Below are 27,059 nucleotides of genomic sequence, written 5' to 3' on the forward strand. Positions count from 1 at the left end.
AGGGGTCTTTCAGTTCAACCAAACACTGGACAAGACCTGGATTAGCTGACTATAACAATACAATGTCATTTAAATGAATTGAAAACACACTGAAATAGCAACAGCTATGGCTGCGACTTTACTCTGTGAATCTGGGGTTACACTATGGATACGTTACCAGTGCTGTCACTGTGATAGTGATTTGTCAATGGACAGCACCCACCTGTCACTCAAAGTTCCCACGCCTTTAAATATGCTTAATTTTAAGCCTTAATCATATTTAAATGGGTGAGTTATATAACTAATCCCCACATACAGTGGTCATGAACTGGAAAATTAGCTATAGGGACCAAAACCATTTTTTGTACCAGGCTGTAAACATGTTATTTCTGATGTAAAGTTAGGCATTTTAACATGGGGGTCTATGGGGACTGACTTTTTTTTTTTTTAAGCCAGCCCCCAGTGGCCATTTAAGAAACTGCAGTTTTTGGCACTTCCACAATGGCTTCATTTTTTCAGCACCAAAGCAGGGGCAACATAGTAGTGGGACTGATTACACAGTGCCCCAATGGGAGGGGGGTCCTCGAAAAATCTGCAATGAAACGTGTGTTTGCAATTTTTTTATTCTTAAGGAATTTGTGATACAACTAAATTAAAACTTGCTGAATACATCAACTGAAAGACTGAACTTTTCTATAAAAAACAACTGGAGCTCGCTGAGGGCCCCTCTCAACCCGCAAAAGGTGCAAAATGGTTTAGTCTGCCCCTGCACTAGGATTTGTGTCTGAATACAGTTAAAGCTGAGTGAATGGCTGTTGCTGATTAACTTTGTAGAAACAAAATTCAAAATCTGCGTGAAAGAAACATGGATCAAGACAGGAAAGGTGGGGGGCCACAGAGAAAGCTTATGCATATGACCACAAAATCTGATGCTACGCCCTTGTTTTGAGGTTGCTTCTTTGGTACAGCTGGTCAAAGCACTGCAGATTGGTAATACTCAGTGTAAAGTTGGTTGTTGCCTAAGTCTCTAAACAATGTATTGCACAAAGAAAAGAAGTGTACTTGGAGGTGAAAACCACATGTGTTTAGACAGACAATATCAACTTTCACATCTAGTTTTCACTTGTTTTCTATACAAATCAACTTTTTTGTATGATCAGTCATACCCCACTAACTCCTGAGGCTTATCTCAACCTTAAAGATTATTACCTCTTTCCACTGTTTTGCCTTGGAGAGATTTTCGTAGCAATTTTCAAAAACTCAATGTGCAATTCTGCCATGTCCCCCAGATATACTTAAACAGATATAAAAAGAACACAACAACCTGCAAAAGCATTCTGTGGCATTGCAGAGGAAGCTGCTGATAAGTGATGTGGGATTATTTTCACAGGTACAATGTGAGCAATATGACTGTGCTCTCTCTTTAGTGGCCATGTGTCTGTTATTTTACTGGCAGGTTTACCATCTGCCACAAGACAGAAGTGATCAAGAACACACTGAACCCGGTGTGGCAGTCCTTCACCATCCCTGTTAGAGCTCTCTGCAATGGCGACTACGACAGGTCAGAAAATGCTTTTCACAACTCTATTTAGTGTCATTGTGAGATATTTATGTTCTGTTTAGAAGCAACATGTATGAAACAGCATAATAAACACAGCGAAGATGATACCTGATTTCATTGCTGTTTACTACTGTGTCCTGCAACACACGTCACTTTCTATGGTTGACTGAAGCAGGTGCATTGCTGAAATGCAACTACGGTGGAATTTATATATTTGCGTCGAATCGACGCCTTAGGCTCTGTGTCACTGTAGAGCCTATGCTGTACCCTACGCCTTAGCCCGACATGCACCTCACCAGAAATGTAACTACGCGTCACCGCAACGCAGACCTCAGGTCTATTTTTGCAAGCTGAAGCCATTTCCCTCAGTGAAAACAAAACATTTTGTTTACTTTAATTTCAGAGATAAGAAACAAAAAATTGTGAAGACGATAAAGTCATCACAAAATCACATTTTTAGCCTTGTGTGCGGTTTATCTTGTATTCATATGAGCAGAAGTAAGTCTCAGCTCTTGCTAGGCTTCTTCATACATATAAAATGCCATAGGCTTGTGCTAATAACATTAGCATCTTGGAAAAAGTGTTTGATATAAGAAAGATGTTTGTCAGTGAACCTTGTGAGCTATAATTTTGTAATGTTACCTTTGTTAAATGTTGCTGTTGTCCCTGGCTTCATATGAGTAGAAGAAAAGTTCGCTAGCTGCTAGGCTAATTTATACAATGTAAAATGCCATCGGCTTGTGCTAAAAACATTACCATGTTATATTTGTGGGGAAAATTGTTCAGCAAGAAACAAATGCTTTGTCTATGAACCCTGCAAGTTATAGTGAAGTCAATTTGTGTATTTGTTTTTGAAATTGTCTCTGTTAAGACATGTTTAATGTATGTTTTGGGTGTGTTTTTGAGTCAACTATACTTTACAGCACTCCACAGAAACCTCTGCCGCCGACTAGTATTTTGGAGGTGTAACTGCAGAGTGACAGACACAACACCGCAAAGTATAAATGCTCACAACGGCGTAGGCCCCATGTGTAGGCTATAGCGTAGGGTCTGCCGCACAAGTATAAATTCTTAATCTTCTTAAGTAGCCTTCATTTACTCAAGTATAGTACTTAAGTATAATGTTATGCTCTACTTCTACTTCGCTACATTTCAGAGGCAAATATTGTACTTTTTATTGCACTTTTATTTTACAGCTTAAGTTACTTTGCAAATTTAGATTATTGATACAAAATATGAATACACTAATTGATTATAATATATTGTATTATCAAAGGTAAAGCATTCAATTAAGTAATAGAATAATTAAACTTAGCTCCACTCTTGCCAGCTGCAACATTAAAGTGATTTACATATGAATGCGTCAATAGTTAAAATTCAATAAACTATGTGATTCTGAAATAAGCTATACTGAGTACTGTACTTTTACTTACAGTATGTATGATTTTGAATGCAGGATGTTTAACAGAGTATATTTATAGTGCAGTATTGCTATGTTAACTCAGTGGAAAGATCTGAATACTTCTTCCACCACCACTTCTATGGGAACACTTAAGGCACTGGCAGACTCTCATGCGGATGACATCACCTGTTGCTGGGGCGGTCAGAATAATGCCAGCAGTCGGTCATGTTGTCCCAGGGACCAGCACTGGTGTTATTGAGACTGACTCAGTTGTCACACAGCACTCTGTTATGCATTCAGAGTCAGGTTGGACTGTGCTGTGCAGCTGTGATAGCCACTTGCTACCAGATACAGTGTGCATACGTACAGGAGTGCGTACAGTGCCACTTTTGCAAAAGTAGGAGCAATTATCCTCTATTTCTCCTTGTGACATTTTAAAAAGTTTTTGTGACTTATCATCCCTTTAGACTAAGGTTATCTGCATAAGGAACTTTTAGATAAAAACTCCTCTTTAGGCTTTTTTCCTCTTAAGATTAAAAAGAGACAAAAAAGGAATAATCATTTGATATCTTGTTAAAGGATAGGGCTGACATTATCACATTTAAATTCCATGAACAGACCAAAATACACCACATTAGTCCTGCTCTCAGTGCTCTTTTTGCAACCTATCTACAGGCAAAAGCCATCGAGGGTGCAGTACAAAATAAAGACAAAAGAATTTAATGTCGATTTGTCATTAGATTTAGTTTGTATGATATATATATTCAAGATAATACGGGGGCCAGGGGGAGTCTGCTTAGGTCGCCAAGTGTGCTAGGTCCAACACTGCTTATCTACCCTGTCTCTTACACTCAACCCCAAGTCCATTTGTTACTATCAATAGGCAGAGGGTGCACTCCGAGAGGACTTTACACTGTATTGCATTTACTGGGGACTATTTTATTATCTATTTGGTGCACTAGTAAGTATTTGGTGTATTTACGATGGTGTGTCAGAGAAATGAACAACTGCAACTCAAGCTGCAGATACACAGACTACACTTGTTAGTAGGAGCAGTTCATGTGCAGGTAGTGCACGTACAGTAGCATCAGTAGATGTATCATTATTATGTTAGGTTCAGACAAGACATGGGGTGAATTCTGTATGCAAATTTATACCTTGCATGCAAAATCAATGGAAGGATGCAAGTGGATGCAGATAAACCAAAATTCACCCAATATGGTGTGAACTGAGGCATCTCTGCAAGTTGGCAATGTTTTACTTTGAGTGAAAAATGTGAGAGATTGGAGGAAAATAACAGAAAGAACTGGCGACTCACATATGGCTGTAAATATATCTTCGAGGTGCTGAATACAAACTTAAAAGCTGTACTCGCTTTTCTCTCCTGCATGTGGATTTGATGATTTTCACTGGCTGAAAGCAGTAAACACAAAATGGCCTTGTAATTCAGAGTTCACATAAGGACCTGTACTTACTGCGCCACTAATCCTCTTCAGCGTGACACTATTGAATCGGGGAATGTGTAATTGCACTGTTCGCAGTGTGATGGAGTGAAAAGACATTTCTTTTTAATTCAATAGAACTTCAGGTTCTCTTTTTTCCGACAGGAGATGATCTGGTAAAGAGACCTTCAGAAATAAGATATTCTTTGTCTATTTCAGGACTGTGAAGGTAGATGTCTATGACTGGGACCGAGATGGAAGGTAAACTCATCTGTGGATAACCACTCATTGTGGCCCCATGATTCACATTAATGTCTCTCAAATGTCAGAAGAAAATGAAATGTCTTGTGTACATTCTGTGGTTGGAAATTTGAAGTGTTTTAGTGCGCTACAAAACAACTTAATATGCAGCAAGGACAGAGATAGGGCAGATACTGGGAGATTGACAGAGACAAAAATGGAGAAACAGATGTGGATGGAGACAAAGACATGGCAATTTCTCTCTGATAATAAAATCGGTGTTCATGCCTGCCTGTCTTCATGGGTGTTTGTCTGCAGCCATGACTTCATTGGTGAGTTCACCACCAGCTACAGAGAGCTGTCTCGGGGGCAGAACCAGTTCAATGTCTATGAGGTGAGACGTGACATGGGTTTGTTTTGTTGTTTCCTACCATTTTTGTCATAATATGTAAACCTTGAAACTCCAGTTTAGATGATTTTGATATTTTGACCCTGGCTGGCCAGCTCTCCAAAGGCTGAAAACCTCTACAACCCTCTATAACCCTCTCAAAGGCAAGTACAGCCTTTTAGAAAGTGAAGTAGTAATAGGTGATAAAACAGGTGCTCTTAAAGTAAAAGGCTGAAAATATTTTGGAGAGCTAATTCTTTCCCCTGACATCAAAATTATGCAACCTTCAGAGGAATGGATGGTTTCACAAACAGAAGCACAGATGGATAAATAAAATCACAAGTATAGAAGGTCCTATCATGTTCAGTTTTTAATGTTTTGGTTTCTTTTGTTGTTTTGATACAAGATAAGTAATTGAAATGTTGAATTAGATTGAATACACCAGATACAGAGATCTGTGACTTAAAACAATGCAGGCCAGGGGCGTAAAGATAAGATAAAAAACATGAACATCTATTATGCCCATAAAATAATGGACGCAGCTACCATGACATCACCCATTGGTTTGTGGACTCCTGTATTGAATCCTTGAGTTCTGCATTTTGATTGTCACCATCCTTCTGTTCTGGAGCCAGAAGTGACCATATTTGGGCGAGAGGCTAGAGCTTTGTAGGAGCGAGGGGTACATCTGACTGTGAAGTAAACAATCAGCAGACAGCCTGTCACTCAAAGCTGATAGCTATTTTAGATTTAGTCTTAGTCTTGAGACAAAAATGAGACAGTCCAGATTTGGGTGCAGTCCTGCGGGAATCAAATGTGAAGTCCAGCAGCCAGTGTCTGCTTGCTCTGCTGCTGTTCAGCGGCGAACAAGCAGAGCTGCTAACAGCCACTGCTGTAACTAACAAACTCCAAGAATCCATTCATTCCACCATCCACAGTCAGACACACATGACTGCTTATTTACTGCTGAATTACAGCTCACAACTCATACCAATGACTGACGCTGCTCCAGTGTGAGTGTTTTTGCTGGCTAGTGAAACATCCTGGTGCAGACTATTTACTGGAGTTAACCAGCCTGTCGCTCATGCAGCATTTGAAGATAATTACAGGCTATCCAATAGTCCACCACTAATTTTTTTGTCATGTCTCATCTCGTCAACAAAAATGAAACAAAGATTTCGTCTTAGTTTTTATAATCAAAATCTATTTTTAGCTCGTCATCATCTGGTTTTTATCATGGAAAATAGGGCGTTGACGACAAATTTTAATCATAGTTTTCATCAATGAAATTAACACGGACTCAAAGTAGCCTGCCCTGAATTATGTGTAACTTTATGCCTTAATAGAATGTTAACAGGTCAATTATGTAAAATTCCTTAACTGGCACATACAACTGTCAGTTATGACATCAAACCACCCTTTACAGCATCACATAACTACTTGAAACCAAACTTAAACATTTATGACCTATACTGCAGCTAGCCACCAGGGGGCAATCAAGATGTTTAGGCTTTACTTTAAGTTCACAAGTCAATGGAGACACCAAGTGTATATAGACATGGCAAATACAATGTACCCTCACAATATAATATAAATGTCATTCTTACCAAAATTAATTAAACTGCTAAAAACAAAATCATTAACTGACAATACCTTTTTATTAGATGTGCTGGGAATAAAAACCCATGAATGTCCACATCTTATTACAATCTGTTCAACAGAGTAATAATTTGACCCAAGCAAACCAATTATTAATAAAATTGCAGCACAGTGAATAAAATAATCATTAAAGTCTGTAATAATGAACTGGTCTAAAGGAGGAGAGAAAGTTTATTGATGTAATGACCATAGACGAATGGATGGACGGATGGATTAATCTCTTCACCTCTCATTTTTATCTGCTTTACTGTCTATTTATGCACAGTTAAACACAATATCACTTTCAATTTCTGGCCTCCACCACTATCAGGAATCTGTTGAATTATTCATGTTCATTACTGAACATCATTCCAGGGTATGAAGTGGTTTTACAAGTACCCTCTCAATACCTAACTTGCTTTCCCCCTATCCCCTGCAGGTTTTAAATCCCAAGAAGAAAGGCAAAAAGAAGAAATACATCAATTCTGGAACTGTGAGTACACCCACCTCTTCCATATCCTCTGTATTGGTATTTTATGTTTTATATATTTATATAGGTATCATCACCTCTTACATCTGCTTCTCTCTCACTGACTGAGACTGGCCACCTGTTTTTCTTTTTCCTTCCCGTCTACCTGGCCCCGGTTCCTTTTCCACCCTCCTCCTCTGTTTATCACCCTGCATGTGTGACTGTACGTGTGTGTGCGCATGCATGTGTGTGCGCGCGCGTGTGTGTGTGTGTGTTCGCCAGGTAACTCTGCTGTCCTTCAAAGTGGAGTCCGAGCATACCTTTGTGGATTTCATCCGAGGAGGGTGAGTGGAATAATAATTAGCCCTCTCTCTCAGTGAGTGTCAATAGCCACCATTTTGGCTGGCTGCTTTTTGAGTGTGTGTGTGTGTGTGTGTGTGTGTGTGTATGTAGTTATCTAGAAAATACTCAATTGAATTCCCCAAAAGCTCTTCTGTGAGCTCCACACTGAATGCATATCGGCTGTGAAGGGGTGAAGTTATTGGGGGAATTTCGCGATGGTAAATCTCGTTGGTAAATACCTAATTTATTCAGTTCATTCACTTTTAATTACTGGTTCCATTTGTTTTACCTAATTAGGCCTTCAAGATGGTGGAGGGAATATTGTCCTGCCATACTAATTAGTCAGTGAACCAGTAAACTGATTATATTGAACTTAATGCTGTTGGTGTGTATGTGTGTTGGACATGAAGTGTGTTTTGTTTTCCTTTTTCCCTCTTTGATTCCCATTTTCTTTGCAACAGAACACAACTGAACTTCACAGTGGCAATTGACTTCACAGCGTCCAATGGTAAGTCACTTACTGCTGTGTTTCAGACACATGCCTTTGTCTCGCATGTGTTTTCATTCATTGAAGTGTGTGCGTGTGTTGCATAACTCCTCACTGGCTCCCTGCCATTGCATCAAAACACAGTTAGACCAGATGTGATCTCTCAACTAGTACAGACAATATTACATAAAACGAGGCCTTTGCAGCCTACAGAATGCACCTAGGATCTCCCAGAAATGAATCAGTTGTCTTCTATAACCAATCATCACTGTTTAGCATTTGGGGATAAAGATTAATCATTATTAAAATAAGTGCTTCAATTGTCGTTTTTACATTTCTGTTTGATAAGAATAACAAAAAACAAGATATATCTTAATAAGTAAGCTTCAGGGGGGTTTACAGGTGTAGTTTTGAGCTTAATTGGGCACCAGCGGGAGAGTTCCCTTGCTTCCAGGCTTTTTACTAAGCCAAACTAATCGTCTGTTGGCTCTAGCTTTATATTAGTATCAGCCTACTTCTTTAGCTCCAGGTTAAAAAAGCTAATGAGCATATTTTTCTCTTCCTCAAACTATTTCTTTTTCAGCAAATAAATTGCCAAATTTTTATTTTGTAGTGTTTATGTTTACCTGCCCAAGCATTGCAAATGTAATGTGGCTTGTAGCTTAATCTGGGATTAATCTCATATTAATTGTTTTTTGTACATGATCCCTCTCATATCAAATGATTAATGTATTCAACAGCTATGACCACATTAAAAGAAATCTCAAAACCTGTATAAGATGTTAGTTAGTTCAGTTGTACAGCCCAACAAGTCCACTGTTTTAAACTAGCTTACTAGAAAGTTAAGTGTTTTTTACGCAGTCAGTTACAGTGTCAGACGTCTACAGTGTGGTGTGCCGCAAGGTAACTAGTTGGGCCCACTCAAGTTTTCCGTTTTTTCAAAATCAAACACATTTTGAGACAATATGGTATTTATTGTATCAAGATGGTAATGGGCTACATTGTTTATGTTGCAGTCAGTGGTAGTCCTAGACTCTGGGGGGTACATTTATCGGGTCTGCCTCTCCTGACAGTGCTCCCCTGGCTGCAGTGATTTGGATGTTGTAAGGAAATCAATGGTCTGAAAGATCCAAATGTAGTTTGCTGATGCAAAATACCACCAACTGAAAAGAAGCTTGAATAAGATAATTTAGTGAAACAATTTAACAGTTGTTGGTGAGTTTGCAAAGCAGTGGCATTTAACAAAATACCTGTCTGCCTATGTAGTACAATTGGATCTTGCTGAGGAAATTATTAAATGCCAGTCCAGAACAATGGCACAGAAGTAAGCAATTCAACTGAATATTGTTTTAATTGTTGCTCAAGAGACGAAGAACTCATGATTGCCAGACAGTGTGTAACCCATCGTCACTCCACTTTGTAAGTGTGCCCTCAAATTATATCAGTTGCTGTGAAAAAAAGTAAAATAAAATAAAAGCCTGTATTTTTCTCTGTCTGAAACTATTAAAATTACAACTAGTTTTGTTTTTTCAATTTATCACAGACAGGAAAGAGGGTTTTTTTTTTTTCAAATGTAACACTTCACTATGAAAAGCACTTGTCCCTTTTCCCCTCTGCAATATAACATGACCTTTCTTCATTTTTCATGGCAGATACACTGGCTATCAGCGCACTGCTGTCTTGAATAGATTGTTACATTTAGGCTCTTATTTTCACATGATGGGAAGTGCAGTCGACCGTGCAAGGTGCACAGGGCGTGGTGAATGTGAATGTGTGGTATTTTCATGGCCAGAGGCGCGGGGTACACCTGCAGCGCAGTTGGAAGCTAGATGGGATTAGGAGGAATACATTAGCTGGCATCTATCCTGGCTAATCAAATCATCCACCTCCTTTCATTCCCTTTAAAGCAGGGCACTTGTTTTATTATGGAGGAGACACTCCAGACCTGCTTATCCCAAGGGGAGAAGTCAGAGCTGGCATTTAGTCATATTGGGCTGTGTTAACATGTGTGCAATAATTCTAATTGTGTAAGACATTTGCATGATTGCGTAAACTGATAACTCCCCATAATAATCCTGTTTACATGACTCTTTGATTTTATTTCCTTCCCTTCAAGTATCAGATTTGACTGTTAAAGCCATGATTCCAAATGTAGTTCATCAAAGCCATAGCTTGTCACTATTGCAATTTAAATGCAAATGCTAGACACTAGTTTTGTGAAAACCTGTTTGAAAGAAGGATATGAAGCATGTGTATTTTCTTAGCATGAATCACCTCCTGTACGCAGCTGGTGACATGCTTCACTTTGTATTTCATAGCTGAAACAACACAGAGAGAAGGAATGAGACTTTCCATAGTTCACTTCATTGTGTTGCGTGTGTGTGTGTGTGTGTGTGTGTCATCTTCCAAGGTAACCCCTCCCAGCCCACTTCCCTCCACTATATGAGCCCCTACCAGATGAATGCATATGCCATGGCCCTGAAAGCAGTGGGTGAGATTATCCAGGACTACGACAGTGACAAGCTCTTTCCTGCCTATGGTTTCGGAGCTAAGCTGCCCCCTGATGGCAAAATCTCCCACGGCTTCCCGCTGGTAAGACACACATTTAAAACGCACGCACGAAACATATGAATTCACACATACAAGGCACACACAGTCCACCCGTGGCAGGGTGTGGTTTGGACCAGGAGTCGTCGCTGCGACAACATCTGGTCTTGCAAGTTGAGAAGCTGGCTCATCTGCCTGCCAGTGGGAATCTCCCAGCATCTCCTCCACTTCCTCCTTGCATCCTCCTGAGGGATCAGGACAGTTAGAAACCTCTGGTAGCTAAGTTGAAGTGAGGCCAACTCTGACTTTGAGTCACTAGTATGGCCTCTGCTGCTTTGATATTGACCTTTAGTTGTAAAACTCTCATAATTCCCTGTAATTTATGAAAGGGCAATACTAAATCACACAAATGTCTTTTTAAAAACTCATTTAAACTTTATTACTTTAATATTATAGCTTCAATGAGTCTCTGTCAGTACCCTCTAGACTTCACATTGCTTTTTACACCAACTACATGAAAAACCTTGAACTTTCATGAACTTTCTGTACTTGTGTAAACTTGCGTGAGAAACAGACTAACATTGCCCTCCGCAAGCTTACAGAGACAAACCCATAGAACACATGGAACCCATAGATAGAAAGTCAAAGATTCAAATCATCTATCTGAGACACATCAGTGAATTGCACAATGTCTTTAAATTGAGCAGCATTCTTCATTTATTTTTTTTGTCAGTCAGTGTGCATTGTACTTCAGGGGACGTTTTGGTTCCCAGATGTAGTTGCAGAGTGGGCGCTCCTTGCTTTCAAGCAGCTGAGTGAGGTCTGCAACTGTCTGAGTCAGACAGAGGCAGCTGCCTGTAGGAAGAGAGGCTTTGCCAGGTCAGGCTCTGAGATAAAGTAATCTACTGGCCTCTGCTTAGAAGTAGTGAATTTACAGCTCACAGCAACTAAATATGATATAGCATCTGGCTTTTGTTTAATATCTTCCGTCGTCATAAAATGTTGCTGCTATAAACTATATAAAATAATTGCAAAGCTACCATGACGTCACCCAGCTGATTTGTGTACTGCCGATTTTGAAGCCCTGAGTTCAGCATTTCTACTGTTGCCATCTTTGTTTTATGGAGCCAGAAGTGACCATATTTGGACCAGAAGGTAGAGCTGTGGAGGAGGTGGATTTGACTCATAGACTGTAGCTGTGCCTTGCAGACAGCCTGTCAATCAAGTCACCTCACCCATAATTATGCGTAACTTTTTAGTAAAATGTAAACAATAAAGTTATATAAAAATAACCCCTCTAAAGTTGACATGAATGTTGACATTAGCTATAGTCACCAAAAATGTTTTTTGTACCTGGTTGTAAACATGTTTATTTCTGCTGTAACGATGGGTATTTTAACATGGAAGTCTCTGGGGATTGATTCACTTTTGGCGCCAGTCTCAAGTGGCCATTAGAGGAACTGCAGTTTTTGGCACTTCCACGTTGGCTTCATTTCTCAGCCTTGGAGGTTGCCGCTTGGTTGTTCCACATTTCCAAGCTGTTGTTAGCATAGTTAGCATTAGCTTGGAGGGCTTTCTTGTTTTTTTTTACTATATTACATGAATGTCACCCTGAACATCTCACCAAACCCTGTTACGGAAAAAAATTAAACAAATAGTCAAATATTTGTACTGAACAGCCAAATCCAGTTCAACTGACATACTTTTGATATTGTTCCTACTGTGGGTCTGAGAAGAGACACATTTAATTAGGAGTAGCCTCTTGAGTCTCCTCTTCTCTTTTCTGGTGTTGACTACCCGTTGTATCACACCGACACTATTTCCCTGTACTCAGTGTTAAGGATAATGGTGCATTAATTGCAGATAGACTGCATATCATCATGGCTAATAGCCGCATATTTAAGATGTGTATTTATCTTTAATTGTAAGAACTATGTTGAATATGTAAACAGTTACGTGATCTGAATGGATTGATGTTCCTTGTTTATTGCACTGCCCTGTTAATTATACTAATGGATGTGTGGATGTACACTGTGTTCTTCATTATTGTGCTGTATGCTGTCTGTTGCAGAGTGGTGATGCTGAGAATCCAAACTGTGTTGGCATAGAGGGGGTTCTGGAGGCCTATTTTCAAAGCCTGAGGACAGTGCAGCTTTATGGACCCACCAACTTTGCACCTGTTATCAACAAAGTGGCAAAGTAAGTTTAAAAGTGTGCGTATTTGTTAGTCCTGAGGTACAACCATACCTTTTAGACTAAGGGTATAATTACAACATTCTATTTTCTGTCAAGCAGACCTGAGAGATTTTTATTTATTTTTGTATTTATAGGCCTTGATCAAAGCTTATTAGTGACATGACTCAGAGAAATCTTTTCCACCAGATTAGAGATTTTGTTTTATTTATAAATGGTAACAGTGGGGGGCAAGACAACATGTGTAGGATTAAGGATGTTACAGCATCCCGTCAACTAATAGTCATTTTTTATGCCTCTAAGTGTGGCATCAGAAAAAAACAATATTTCATGGAAAAGGGGCTTGATTTAGGATTTGTGTTATTTGTATATTTAATTTCACATTTAAAAACCCAAAGCTAATTTTGTGTGTCAGACAAACTGTCAAAATACATCTGCCAACTAATGACTGCTTGCTGCTGACATTTCCCTTGTGTGGTTAGAAATTCTGGCTTCAAGGGAATTTTCTGTGAGACTAGTTGAAAAAAAAATAGTTGAAAGTGTGGGGCTCTATATAGTTTTTGTAAAGCTTTGTTCCTTAAATTTGTTGTCAGTATTTCTGAATATAAATTGTGAAAAAATACTTTTTACAACCTTAAATTGTTCTGAAGTGATGTGCTAAGTGATTATCACCACAGATTTTTGAAGTTTTATGGACACCTATAACATGTTTCTTGCATTTTAGGTTTGTGGAAGTGTTAGTATAAAAAAAAAAAGTTGAATTGACAAAATGACATATCAGACATAAATCGCATCATTTATATCATAGTTTACAATACTCACATATATCATAATAAAATGGGATCGACGCATCAATTGCTCCAACCCATACGAGCACACAGGTTGTTTGTTTCTACCTTCTAATAAGGCCCACAGGAGCGTTTCCTGAATATGCACCCGTAACAGCAGGAGATCAACACATCCTCAAACCTAAATGACAGAATAGGTTGAATATGAATGAACTTTAGCAGTTACAGTTCTAACATGTAACGTATTAGGCTTCGGCAACAAAACTACTTCCTTAGGTTTAGAAAAAAGATCATGGTTTGGGTAAAAATAAATAAGCCGACACTTATGAAGTAACTTAATTTATGTAGGAAGGTTTAATGACATGTCACATGAAGTTATTTAGCTGCTTATAATAACTCTATACTGACTTTTGGGTTCACGAGAGACACAAACCGCTGTCTCCTGGGTCAAAGTCCTATGTTTTTTGATCCATCCATCCACTCCGACCTCCTCTGTTCATGAATTTTGTCCCTCTTTATACTACGTCACCTGACATCCTCGTCAACCCATATAATAATATACTAGCAGCTACCACCTAACAATAAATGTAAATATCTGTGTAATACGCTGCTTGTACAAACAACCTGTGTGGTTGTATTTTGGAGGAAGACTACCTCGTTCTAAGAGGTATAAAAAGAGAGCTTGACTAAATAAACAGTTATGTGTTTCATAAAATTTGTAAATCATTTCAGGCCATAGTACAAAAGTTTTTGATCTTTATGACCTGGGCTGATAGCAGTTTGAAAAATGAGAACAAGTTTTACAATGGTAGACAGGGGGGTTGCAAAGAATGGCCATTAAGGAAAAAGTAAATATAACTCTTCCTCTGTGTTTTTAGTGAGGTCCATGGTTAACACATAAATTACAGTGATGAGTTCATAATGATCATGAACGCATCACTGTAATTTAAAGACTTGAGTCATGTCTATGCTTTAACATAAAGCATAGACATGACTCAAGACTACAGTGTTAAGTCTACGCAGGGGTAAGTGCAATCCATACATCTATGAGGTGTCACCATGATCCAGATCAGATAAAAATGTGGACTAAAGAAGATTTTTTTAGTTGCAAAGGAAAAGCATTTCTTAAAAATGAATGAAATATCTAATTAGGTAAGGTTTTCAAAGTAAGTATGGAAAGTTAATTTGTCATTCAGCCCTATTCCAAGATATCTGTATGAAGAGACCTTTGCTACCTTCATTTCTAGCTGTGGAAGAGTAATGTTTTATACCGTTTGTACAAAATTCGCATGGTTTCTGAAGAACATTGTATGTTAGGTTACTTTGGCATTCTGAAAGTCAACAGTTTAGACATGGGGCAACTGTATAAATTATGGCATCATCTGCATACATTTGAATCTTTACTGTTCCTTCCTTTATTGTTTATGAAAATGGAAAGAGAGCAGGTGTTGTTTTAGAGCACTGTGGTACAGCTTCTGTGATCTTTAGGACTTAGAGTTTACAATAATCAACATTAACACAGTGGTCTTTCTGCTGCTGTTATAGTACTGTGTCCTGACCTAAAACCAGATTGTGCATCATTGCGAATATAATTTTTTCTATCAGAAACCTTTTCGATGATCTCTTTTATTTTTGCACCTTAAAGCTAAGACCTTTGGTAAATGACATTTTAAAAGATTAATATAGGGTTAATAAAAAAGAGATTTGCTGCCCCAGGTAATTCCATGTTTGTGTTGTTGAAAAACATGGATTAACCTGGTTGCTAGACCAGAACCGTGTTGGACATTTTAGCCTACGTGTCACTGCACTGAATTATCAGTTCTGTTTTTTTCATCCCACCACAGACACCACTGTGTCAAGCTGCAAGAGGCATTGAGGTGGCATAAATCGCCCACTGAAAAAAAAGAAAAAAAAACAGGCACAGGAAGACATAGGTGCTATGACACACACAGGCCCATCGTAACATAAGGGTTTAAATCCCATGCATATACACATATACTGCACATACACACACACAGAGAAACATAGACTCACTGATCAATGACGTGTTCAGCCAGTTGGAACGGCTAAGTCGTTGGTATTGGATTCTATCTAGTTGCAATATACACAAACAGCAGGTGAAGGACACACATACAGACACACACACACTTACGTGTTGAGACACTGCCAAATATCAGCTCTGGCTTTATATGTTGCCAGATGAGTTTGGAGATGTGGATATATTCATTTGTTTTTCTCATCGAACCTTGTGTTTGAAAGGGAATGAAGAGCAGTGGGAAAACAAGAAGCAGGGTCACGCGGTTTTCTTCATGCTGTGTTTTTTTTTGGTGCTTGTTATTTTTGAAGGGTCTTTCTGTTGCTGAAGGTTGTGATTTTAGGTAGTAAACAACTCTGTGGTCTGCTATGGAAACAGCATCCTAGAACAAAGGGGTTGCTATGGTGGGTGGAAGGAGATCAAATCCATTTTAACTGATTTGTTTATATTACATTTAATCCCAGAGATACCAAAGTTGAATATGCACTTTTGGGCATTTATAATGGCTTTCACGTTTTATTTATATTCTACATTATGTAGTGATTCAATATTAATGTTGGGAAACATGAATATTTGAAATTCTTACATGTTTATCTGCCTATATATAAAGAAACATGTGAAGCTATTGTTTCACATGTAAAAAAAAAAATGTAATCACATTTGCACTGCATTTACATGTGAATTGCAGAATAGCTCATTAATCCTAGTGTTGCGGGACAACATTATAAGCATTATTAGAACAGTTAAACTACTTCAGGTAACTATTTTGGCCGGGGTTGCTGGACTTTAAACGCTACGTATGCAAAAATAGCAGGACAGAGCAGCTGATATTACTCTAAACTCTGATATCCTGTAGTGCAAATACTGCAGTGCTAGTACGGTATGGTGAGATGCTGGCTCTGATGTGCTCCTTGGCATTGGAAGTAACAAGTCACTATTGTTGGTAGCAAGCTGGTGGCATTTAAAGCTTATGTTACAGCAGATAAGAACAATTTTTAATCCACTCCATTTTGCTCTTACGTTTTTGGTTTCCCAAAGGAAAAAAAGAGGGGAAAAAACGCTAAACTCTTTATATATCAATTGTCATACTTACTTGAGCCCTTATGCACACTGCATCAGCATGTGAGGAAAGCTTGGCAGGGGCCCTTTAGGGAGTTCCTCCAGTGGAGAAAACGTGATGCAGGGCCCTTACAGTGGAGAAAATGTGATGCAGGGTCCTCTCGGGAGTTCTTCCGGCAGAGATAATGTGATGTAGGCCTCTCTTGGGAGTTCTTCCAGTGGAGAAACCGTGATGTCGGGCCCTCTGGCAAGTTCTTATAGTGGAGAAAATGTGATGCAGGGCCCTCTAGAGAGTTCTTCCAGTGGAGAAAACATGACACAGGACCCTGTTTAGTGCTCTACCAGTGGAGAAAACATGACAGTACTTTTTTGGTTGCCCTCCTAATGAAGTAAACACAACACAGTGCCAGCTAAGCTGCACTACATGCTAGATAACTGCCCTACATACGCCACCACATGTTGTGAGGTAAGTTGCATGCATGACGTTGTGGTCAGTCTTCAGTTATTGTTTCACAATGTTATTGGCTGATTTTCCAAAGTCATTTGTAATCCAGCATCTAGAGACCATGCAAGTGACCAAATATGGCAAACATATTGTCATGAAGCTCAAAGAGTCAGACAAATAAGTTACTGTATACATTTGATTCAACCCTGTGCTGTAATCCTGAGCCATCACAGACTATGGAATAATGTGAGAGACCAACAGGCAGGTGTGCTTCGTGTTTTCATTAGTAGTTTGTTATTCAGGTGCACAGGCAGAATTTTAGCTCTAACCCTGCTACATTTGTGTGTGTGTGTGTGTGTGTGTGTGTGTGTGTGTACGTGTGTACGTGTGTGTTTCTGTGTCTGTGCATGTGTCTGTATGTGCACATTCCCCAGCTGTGCAGCAGAGATTACAGATGGCTCTCAGTACTTTGTCCTACTGATGATCACAGATGGAGTGATATCTGACATGGTCCAGACCAAAGAGGCTGTGGTCAATGTGAGTCAACACACACACACACACACACACACACACACACACATATGTATGCGAGACTGATGGATAGCAGTGTTGTTCCCTCACTTACTCTCCTGTTACTGATGTTCATCTCAGCCTCATGTTTTCCTTTGTGTGGGCGGCCCAAAGCTTCATTATATTTCTCAAGAATAATGCTTTCTATGATGTTTGGATAAAACAACTTGATGTGTCGCAGCATTCTGTGATAAGCAAATAAGTACAAATACCAAGCAAAAATTCTCTCTTTAAGATTCAAGTTAAGGGAAGGAAAATTAATTTTTGCTCTAATTGTGACTGATCTTACAATTGTGGAGAGGTCAGCAGTTGTTTCAACAACCTGTCAAATTCATTTCTGAGAGGTGTCTTATCCAGTTAAGTCAGTTCTGAGTGATTTCTCTTGTGACAGACAGTGTTGAATATTAAATGCAAGTTATTTTTTTTATTTTCTCCCTCCTAATTATCTTACATGTGTAAAAGTGCAAAACAGGTGAAGTCCTAGATATTTGCTTTAAATCCTCCAGGTGCACAACTTTTGAGTTTGCATCGAGGAGAGGTGAGGTTTGGGAAATAAAGGTAATTGCTGTGAGTGGAGGATACTGTGTCAGGTTAATAGACTTACCTTTCAGGTTAAAATAATGAATAACAAGTTTAAGTTAACACCTAATTTATTTTTTGGAAGAGAATGCTCCCTACAACAAAATAATTGACTTTTAATGAAAGCCTTATAGAAGCCTTAATGCACCATTAGGAGTTGAATGAATCAACTGACCTAAATGTTATTTGTCTTTCCTTTTGTCTCCTTTTACAGGCAGCATCACTCCCCCTGTCCATAATCATTGTAGGTGTTGGACCTGCTGAGTTTGATGGTGAGTGTTCCATTTTAGTAACAGATCATTTTTCATGTCAACATGAGTAAACATGACAGAGGAGAGGTCAAGAAGTCACTCAATCTACAGAGGACCAAATGTTTAGTCAGTGTCACAGTGATGCAGCAAAAAATCGATGTCTGCATTCATAAATATGCCATCATTGGTGTACTATTACCTCCACCAATAATCTGACTTATTCTCGTAAAAGGAGAATTTCAGATTTGTTTGTACATTGTGCATCTTGAGAAGACATCCGCCAGCAAGGGACATACAGCCCCGGCTTCGGCATTTTCGTTGAGAGCCAGGCCAGCGCTGTGTGACTGAGAAGCCGAAGGAGAGGAGTAAGAGGCTCTTTGCTACGACCCTGGCAAATTTGAAACAAAGTCCCACTCTTTGAGCATAACGCAGGATCATGCATATGCAGCATCACGGGAGATGGAATCCTCGTCGCCAAGAAAGCGCAAAAGGGAATCAAAAAGGCAACGTGACCGGCGAATTCAAAAAACGAGGGTCAACATCGGGGTAGCCTTTCCCAGGTGGAGAGAGCTGCTGAAGGAGGGAGGTAATGCAATCACAGCTAACAGGGGCTAACAGCTGTTAGCGACCTGCACCGCTAATAGCGCTAACAGCTAACAGCGGTGCTGGCCAATAACAGCTGTTAGTCGCTGTTAGCCACTGTTAACACTGTTAGCTGTAATTGCATTACCTTTCTCCTTCAGCAGCTCTCTCCACCTGGGAAAGGCTACCCCGATGCTGACCACTAACAGTTGTTAATGGCGCAGGGATGTGAGGAGAGGGATGAGGTGTGTGAGGTTGAGCCACTTGTCAGTTGTCAAAAGACAAGATGTGATTGGTTTGTTTCGATTTACACCCACCCCAACAATCATACATTGTAAACACAGCCAGCATGGTGAGGAGGGGGTTTGTCAACTTGCGTCACGTGTGTCTGTGTAGGAGCCTGAATGAATACTCCATGTAGTATCGGATGACATGGTTTCATCAGTGTTATCATAGCTTTTTGGTACACAGCGGCTACAGTTGTTGCAATACGCATTTGAAACATTGAGGCGCAAGAGTGCGCCATCTGTTTGAATACAATATATGATTTCAACGTTAAATGGGAGAAATTCCTACACACTGTGGCTTTAAATAAAAATGTGACTATTTAATCAGATTTCTTCACATATCAAATGTTAATTTACATTCTTATAAAAACACTGAACACTTACAGCTTCATCTATAGTGTTTACATTGTAAAATTAAGAAAGGAAGGACTTGTACAATATCTACAATACACTGTGGACATCAGGCGAAGAAGCATTTATTACTCAGCTGATACCCAAAGTCCAAAGGCAAACTACAGGCCATTAAAGTGTTCGATTTTAATGGTACATATCCAGAAACATTCTAGTCAAAATCACCTGTTTTTTTAACACCAATGCATTTTAAATTTTACCATGTCTATATCTATATTAATGGTTTCTAATCAAACCTGTTTTTTCAGGGTTCAAGTTTTTTTCACGTTTTATGGATGTAATATTTATCTTTATGGCCAAAAGCAAAGATATATTACATTATTTGTGTTGCATGTTATCAACGGCCTGATTTTGTATTCTTTTTCAGTGGGAAAATCCATGAAATGTTCAGTATGCACCATGTGTTTGCATGATGTGGAGGATTTACATTAAAAACTCACTTTAATAAAGGAAGATATTCCTTCTCGGTAGATCCAGGGCTTAACGTTAGCCACCGCCCAGATTCTTTTCAGCCCCTTTGGCGCGAGCATATATGCACAAGGAATACACAGTATGTAGATTGATGCACATAATGCATTGCAAAATTCACAAGCACTTGTTAGCAGCATGCCCTGAGGTTAGCTTTTAAGCAGCCTTGAGATGCAAAAGCAGAATGCAATAAAATGTTACTGAAGCAGCTGGCATTTACATTGGCATATAGCCAAGGAGGAACAAATTGAAACACTCCTCCTAATGTACAAGTTTTGATTTTTATTATTCTTTATTTTGAGTTTTTAACTTCAAAGCATGAGAGATGCTTTTCAGTTGTATAGCCTGATGTGATCTGCTGCCTTTTGGGAAGTGTTTGTGTTTGAAATTTTTCTTGTTTTATAATGCGAATAGTTTACCAAAGTTGCCTTTGATCCAAGCAAGAGGACTTTGTCTGTCTTTGACATTTGCACAACGGTGTTTTCAAAATAAATGAAAGGAAACATGTCCTTATGTATTTTATATATATTTAAATAGCTTTACACACAAACTTATTAGAACTGAATATTCGATGACTGTAGTGTTAGAATTATAAGGAGTCTTGATTTTGGTGTGTAAAGTAGTCATTTACATTTAAAAGGGCTGAAATTTTGTTCTTTGAGTAAACTGCAGCATATTGTCAACTTTAATCAAATAACACTTCATAATTGATATTAGGTAATTGACTGTTAGCTCAGCTCCGCCCCTGTCAGTTAATAGTTGTAGTACTTAGTAGTTGTATTTGGTAGTTGATGACTGAGTCACCTACCTGCCTGTCAAACAGCATCAAACCATGAACCTTTTCAAGTGTAGACTGAGTCCCATAGGGATTAGCTGTGAAGTCCAGCAGTCGGTGGCCGGTGGCTGCTTGCTCCACTGCCGAAACATCCTGGTGCCAACTGTTTACTGGAGTTTACCAGCCTGTCACTTATTCAGCATTTGAAGATAATTGCAAACACAGCTGTTCTTGGCTTTTATTGTCCGATATTCCACCATGAACATTTTCGTCCTGTCTCGTCAGCGAAAATGAAGCATAGATTACGTCTCAGTTTTTATTATTGTTGGCTAAGTTAGTTAAATTAGTTAAATTAGCACATTTTAAACAACTTTTTCCCCCATATATATTCAAAATCTAAAACAAATGTTAAATACCAAGGGTTATGATAAAATAGCCAACTATTAGACTGTTGTTCCACTCCTTGTCAATAGGGGGAGCTGCAGCACCCTCAGCACCCACTTCTCCATGGCCATGCTTAACCCATCAAGATAGAAGAAGATAGAAGGTAGAAGAAGACACTGGTGTTTAGGGAGGGGTTTAGGCAATAATTCAGTTGAAGGTTTCCTCTTCCTTACAAAAATGCTGAATGTTGGTTCTCACATAGTTAATATAGGGACTGTTACTGTTTGTGGACTTCTGTTTTGAAGCCTCGAGTCTGGCATTATGGCTGTCACCATCTTGGTTTTTTGCAGCCACAAGTGACTATGGGTGTTTCTCAAAGTCTGTTTGAGGATCCTTCCTTGACTTTGAGAAACACCCTCTGTTTGGGCTGGACCTGTCACTCAAAGCAGCCCGCCCTTAACTATGTGCAACTTTAAGCCTTAATAAAATGTAAACAGCTAAATTATGTTAAAAATAACTCTCAGCACAGTGGTTATGAATATTAAAATGAGCTATAGAGACCAAAACAATTTTATGTTTCAGGCTGTAAACATGTTTATTTCTGCTGTAAAGTTGGGCATTTTACTATGGGGGTCCATGGGCATTGACTGGCTTCTGGAGCCAGTCTCAAGTGGCCTCAAGTGAACTGCAGTTTTTGGCACCTCCATGCTGGCTTCATTTCTCAGCCCCGGAGGCTACCGCTTGGGACCTTAACAAGATATTGCACTATAGCGCCACTAGTGGTCAAATTCTACGCTGTCTGCCTTTGAGTAAGGCATTTAGGTGAGCATTATTTCACAACAGGAAGCAAAGGCCTTGTGCACTGAACACATTTGAAACGTTAACTTAATTAATCCAACATCCTTGACACTGTAAAGACACAAATATGTGATGTGTTTTTTGAAACTCTGACCTTGGCTTTTACCTGACTTGATGGAACTCTTTCGAGCAAACAGGAAGCCACTACAGCAGCTGTGTCATAATTGGTTCTTCATATAAACCAGTATGCTGCTCCACCTCCTGGGGAAGCTGGGCCAAAAGTCAATGGAGTCAAGTGTGCAGTCATTTAACAGTCCACAGATCAATGACTTTAAAGTGGGGACTGTGTGTGTGTATGTGTGCAGTCTGTTGGTGCTCAGCAGGGTGTAACGACTTAACGCCTCATCATTGAGTTGGATGGCCCATCATTTTCTACTTGTTTAAGCCGCTGAATGGTGGTTTTGATAGGGAAAGCGCTCAGGCATGTTTGGGGGTCACAAGGTCAAACTGGCTCAATAGCACCTCAGAGTGTGTGCTCAGTGTGTGTGTGTGTGTGTGTGTGTCTACACTTTACTGCCAGGCCTAATTGCCTCTGTTATTTGCTCTTTTAGTCTCTGTGTACTCCATTTCTGAACATGGTTATTTTTTAATCTCTAGTTTGTCACTGTCAGTACTAGGCTGTCATTTCTGGTGTTTATCCTCTAATGCATTCTGGTTCCATGTGTGTCTGTGTGCTGATTTGACCTCACGTTGTGCTCAGCCACCTTTTCAGTGGCAGCACCACACATCCAGGCTGTTTTGTACCTTTGCCAGAGCGACTCCAGATGCAGGATACACACTGTTGTGCAGGTTCTGTTTTTGAAGACCTCTCATCTCCACCAGAGCACAATTTTAGAGCAAGCACCTCTATGTCTGGCCACAGTTGCAATGGCTCTGTGAAAGTACTCCTGCAGCTACACCTTTAAGCTATTGACGTCTCTCCATGTGTGGCTAAAGTTATTTTCTTTTTCTGACGTGCAGTGTAATTGCACATCATTTTTGCTTAAGAAATAGCACCTTAGGTGCACAAAGTGTTCTAACCATTCTCCTCTGAATACCTGTTCCTACTCCCCATGCTGTGTTCCACTTGGGCAATTACGTTATGAAAATACAAAAGAGCATCCTGTTCCCTTTTTAATTCTCCCTGGGTGGCTCCAGTATTGAGTCATTCTCTCTCTGTCGTTTTCTCTCCTTTTAGCTATGGAGGAGCTGGATGGAGATGAGGTGAGAGTGTCCTCCAGAGGACGTCTTGCTGAGAGAGACATTGTACAGGTACTCATCATAATTCTGGTTAATGTCGCAGGTTGAACTTGAGCATGTTTCTGTCAACAGCAGCTGCATGGGGGAATTTTCCCTGAAGGGGGATGGCTTACATTCATAACACACACTCAAACACACACACACTCAAACACACACTGGGAACTGCCTCATAAAATATACAATACCCATCTACGGTGGGTCACGGAACAAGCTCAGTGTCTTGATCAAGGGTTCAATACTGTGACTCTGACTTTACCCTACACACAACTTAAAATCTATCCATTAATATAAAATCAAAGGTTCAGTTTTAACCCATTCAATCCCACTGTCTTCTAAGATATGTTCCTAAATACTTTATGAATGAGGCAGCATCAGAACAGAATATATATTTGTGTCTGTGGTGTAGGATTTAGTGTCATCTAGTGGTGAGGTTGCAGATTGCAACCAACTGAACTTTCTCCCGTGTGCCAAGTGTGTAGGAGAACTATGGTTGCCGAACCGAAAATGCTATTGGCCCTATTTAGAGCCAGTGTTTGGTTTGTCCATTCTGAGCTACTGTAGAACAACATGTCAGACTCCATGGCAGAAACCTGCTTGGTATGTACTGTAGAAGTAAACGGCTCATTTTAAGGTAATAAAAACTCAATGATGTTTATGTACATGTGATAAAACACCAATGTTAACAAAGTAATGAATATTATATTTATTTTCTGCTGGTATATCCCCCTAAATTATACACACTGGACCTTTAATTCAATGTAAATGTTCGTAGAAAAGGCTGTTACAACTGACCAGAGCTGACTGAAAGTGTTACAGTGTGTGTTGGTTGGTCCGCTTGTTTGTCATTACTGGAGTGTGGTCCTCCACTACGATAAGTCTCTGGGTGATGGCATAGAATTGTAGTAAATAAGATTTGCAGTTCTGATGTGAATTTTTTTTCTCCCACACCTACAGTGGCCTCCAGTGCAAAGTCACATATTTCTCTTACTTCCCAAGAAATTTAAGCTACATCCACAGTAATACATTTTTGTTTTAGATGCATAACTATTGCTAGGTGTACGCCTAGCATACGCACTACTCCGCTGTTTTGGAAGCCCTTAAACAGAGACCTTTTGAAATTGCTGCTGATCCTGTTTTAGTTTGGAAACTCAAGGGTCATTTTTTAGTCTGGATGGAAACAGAGACTTTTCAACAAAATGACACGAGCACAGATGTTCACTTCGCAGTGGGTCTTATTAGTCATATGAAAATGTCATTCTGCCCAGTTTACTGTGAACCGCCATGTTGCTGTGACATTACGTATGTCGGCAAACTTGAGCGAGATGGATTTTACCCCGGACTTCCAACTTGAGTGACTGTTCCATTGCACTTTTTCAAGTTGCAGGTCGTTTTTCCTGAGTTCTGAGTACATTGGATTTCAGCTTTATTGTTGAAATTGTGCTAAAATTCTCGTGCACTGCGATCGTTTTCATTTTATAACGCTGTTTAAAATAAGAATGCATTGGTGTGGATGTGGCCTTAGTGTTGTCATGCCACCTCCAAAATTGCTTTTGAGAGAGAGTGAATATTTTTAGTATGCAAGAGGATATGAACATTTGTCATTTTCAGCATTTGAATGAGCAACCAATGAACAATGTAACAAGAACACCACCATGTAATCTCCGAAGAGTGACCCACAAGCCATGGTGCCAAGATAAAAGCCAGGGAACAAAAGAGGAATAACTGGCTTATCTTATCTTGTGGCACCATGGCACTGTGGATAAATGGTCCTGTAATTTTGCCTCTTGGCTCAAAGAGGATGTGAACCTGACTCAAAGTCAATCTAAATGAATGGAGAGAAATCATTTATAGGACAGGGAAATAGATTTATATACCAATAGAGGGCCGGTATTGTACTTCTTAATACGATGCACAACATGGGCCACATTTTATTCTTTGAAATAATTTATTAATACTAGCTCCTTCCAAAATTATACCTACAAAAATGCTTTGTATCTGAATCATTTGCATTGCAAATTAAAACACCCTGCATGTTCTAATTGTAAAAAGGTCAACACTTTTACCAGCTATGTGACAATAGAGTACAAAACTGATAACATGCAGCTTTAGTAATGTCGTCTACCTTCTTGCCTGTATTAAATGTGGCATCTAATATGTAGGAAAAACAAGGAGACAACTTATAATCAGAATCCATGAACATCCAAGTGCTGTCTGCCATGCTGATCCTAAGTCAGCTGTTGCAAGACTCTACACATTACTACACAGGATTTGGCATTCTGTAGCATTGACATAATGATTCCTGATGGTCATGGTGGAAATGTGGATCAAAGCTTACTCCAGTGTGAATTCAGATATATCTCTTCTACTTCCTCTTTCTACCAGTATGTGTGTGGGAATGTGTCAGTGCTAGAGTTATATTGGTACATTTGTAATGACTTGACCTCCTGGCAATTGGCTTCATGTGAGCTCAATCAAGCCCTGATGACTGACTGGGTGCACCTGTAGAGTAACCCACATATAGGGTGACTCATCATGCTTGTCTCATTTTGCACCGAGCAAAGTCGACAACTGACTGAAATGTTTGTACTTTTGCACAGTTTTTCACTGTCTGTACTGCCTCAGTATGTAAATCAAAGCATTTAAAAATCCAGACTCTTGAATCTCTTGAACACCCCTTGCTGCACTATACTTTTTCCTGGTCACCGCAGCAAAAAAGACTAGAGCACTCTTGTAAGGCGCATCTCAACCCTTGTGAAACATTGTATCTAACTGATTGCATACTGTAGGTGAGAAACCTCCTGTTGTGCCTCTTTGATGACTCCATCTTCACTTCAAATTGAACCCAGCACATTTACAGCTGCTGTTATGTCATTACTAAATTGATGACACTACTCAAATCTCTTCACCACACGCTGATAGTAATTATTCCTAAAATTAAAGTTATTAAGGCTAAAAAAAGTGCTTTCATTGCCTGGAAAAAAAGGGTTTACTGGTCACTACAAAACTGGGAAGACATTTCCTCACTGAGTCTGCCCTCAAAGACACTTCATCCATCATTACTTTTAAAGTCAACAAGAGAGAGCAGCTCTTTTTTTTTAATTGTTTAGCAATGAGTTTTATAAGAGGGAGCAGTAACCCCATCAGGGACTGATAAAACTAGATCTGGCAACAGTAAATAGTAATTTCAGAAAGCCCGATATGAGAACACAAATAGAAAGAAAACACAATGGCCTCTGATAACCATGTACTTCAGAATTTTTTGGGGAGTAGCGGAGAAGACTGGCCAGTCAGCTGGCAGAGCATACGGTGCAATGATAAATGAGCGCTTACAGTGATAAATGTACAGTGTAGTGCCTAGATGTTGAAAGGAGGCGTGTGAGTGTATTATATAAGATAGCAAAAATGTAATTCCAGTAAAGTGGCAGTGGCTATTTACTGGATGAGAGAGAGGAAGAACGCACACCAAGTGTAGGCTTGAGTGGTGTGAACATTATTCAATTATGCAATGCCTTGGGGTGTTTATCAGTACTCAGTACCTTTTAAGGCACTAAATGAAATAACCCAGGACAAAGTAGTATCAAAAAAGTCTCCAGTCAAACGATATCTGCATTCGATCCTTTGTGCACCGGGGGTCTGGTGA

General features: G+C 39.4%; 1 protein-coding gene across 1 annotated transcript in view; it reads left to right on the forward strand.

Moving 5' to 3' along the window:
* Positions 1-27,059, forward strand: part of LOC117257868 (copine-9-like) — a 125,176-nt gene that overhangs the window by 86,370 nt on the left and 11,747 nt on the right. The window contains exons 9-19 of the mRNA XM_033628235.2: positions 1,436-1,540; positions 4,604-4,645; positions 4,943-5,018; positions 7,090-7,143; positions 7,402-7,463; positions 7,923-7,969; positions 10,359-10,540; positions 12,567-12,694; positions 17,450-17,552; positions 18,379-18,436; positions 23,358-23,431. Coding sequence (XP_033484126.2) covers positions 1,436-1,540; positions 4,604-4,645; positions 4,943-5,018; positions 7,090-7,143; positions 7,402-7,463; positions 7,923-7,969; positions 10,359-10,540; positions 12,567-12,694; positions 17,450-17,552; positions 18,379-18,436; positions 23,358-23,431 — 931 coding nt within the window. The remainder of the gene's footprint in view (positions 1-1,435; positions 1,541-4,603; positions 4,646-4,942; positions 5,019-7,089; positions 7,144-7,401; positions 7,464-7,922; positions 7,970-10,358; positions 10,541-12,566; positions 12,695-17,449; positions 17,553-18,378; positions 18,437-23,357; positions 23,432-27,059) is intronic.

This window comes from Epinephelus lanceolatus, chromosome 8, assembly GCF_041903045.1.
Source record: "Epinephelus lanceolatus isolate andai-2023 chromosome 8, ASM4190304v1, whole genome shotgun sequence".
NCBI classification, from domain to species: domain Eukaryota; kingdom Metazoa; phylum Chordata; class Actinopteri; order Perciformes; family Serranidae; genus Epinephelus; species Epinephelus lanceolatus.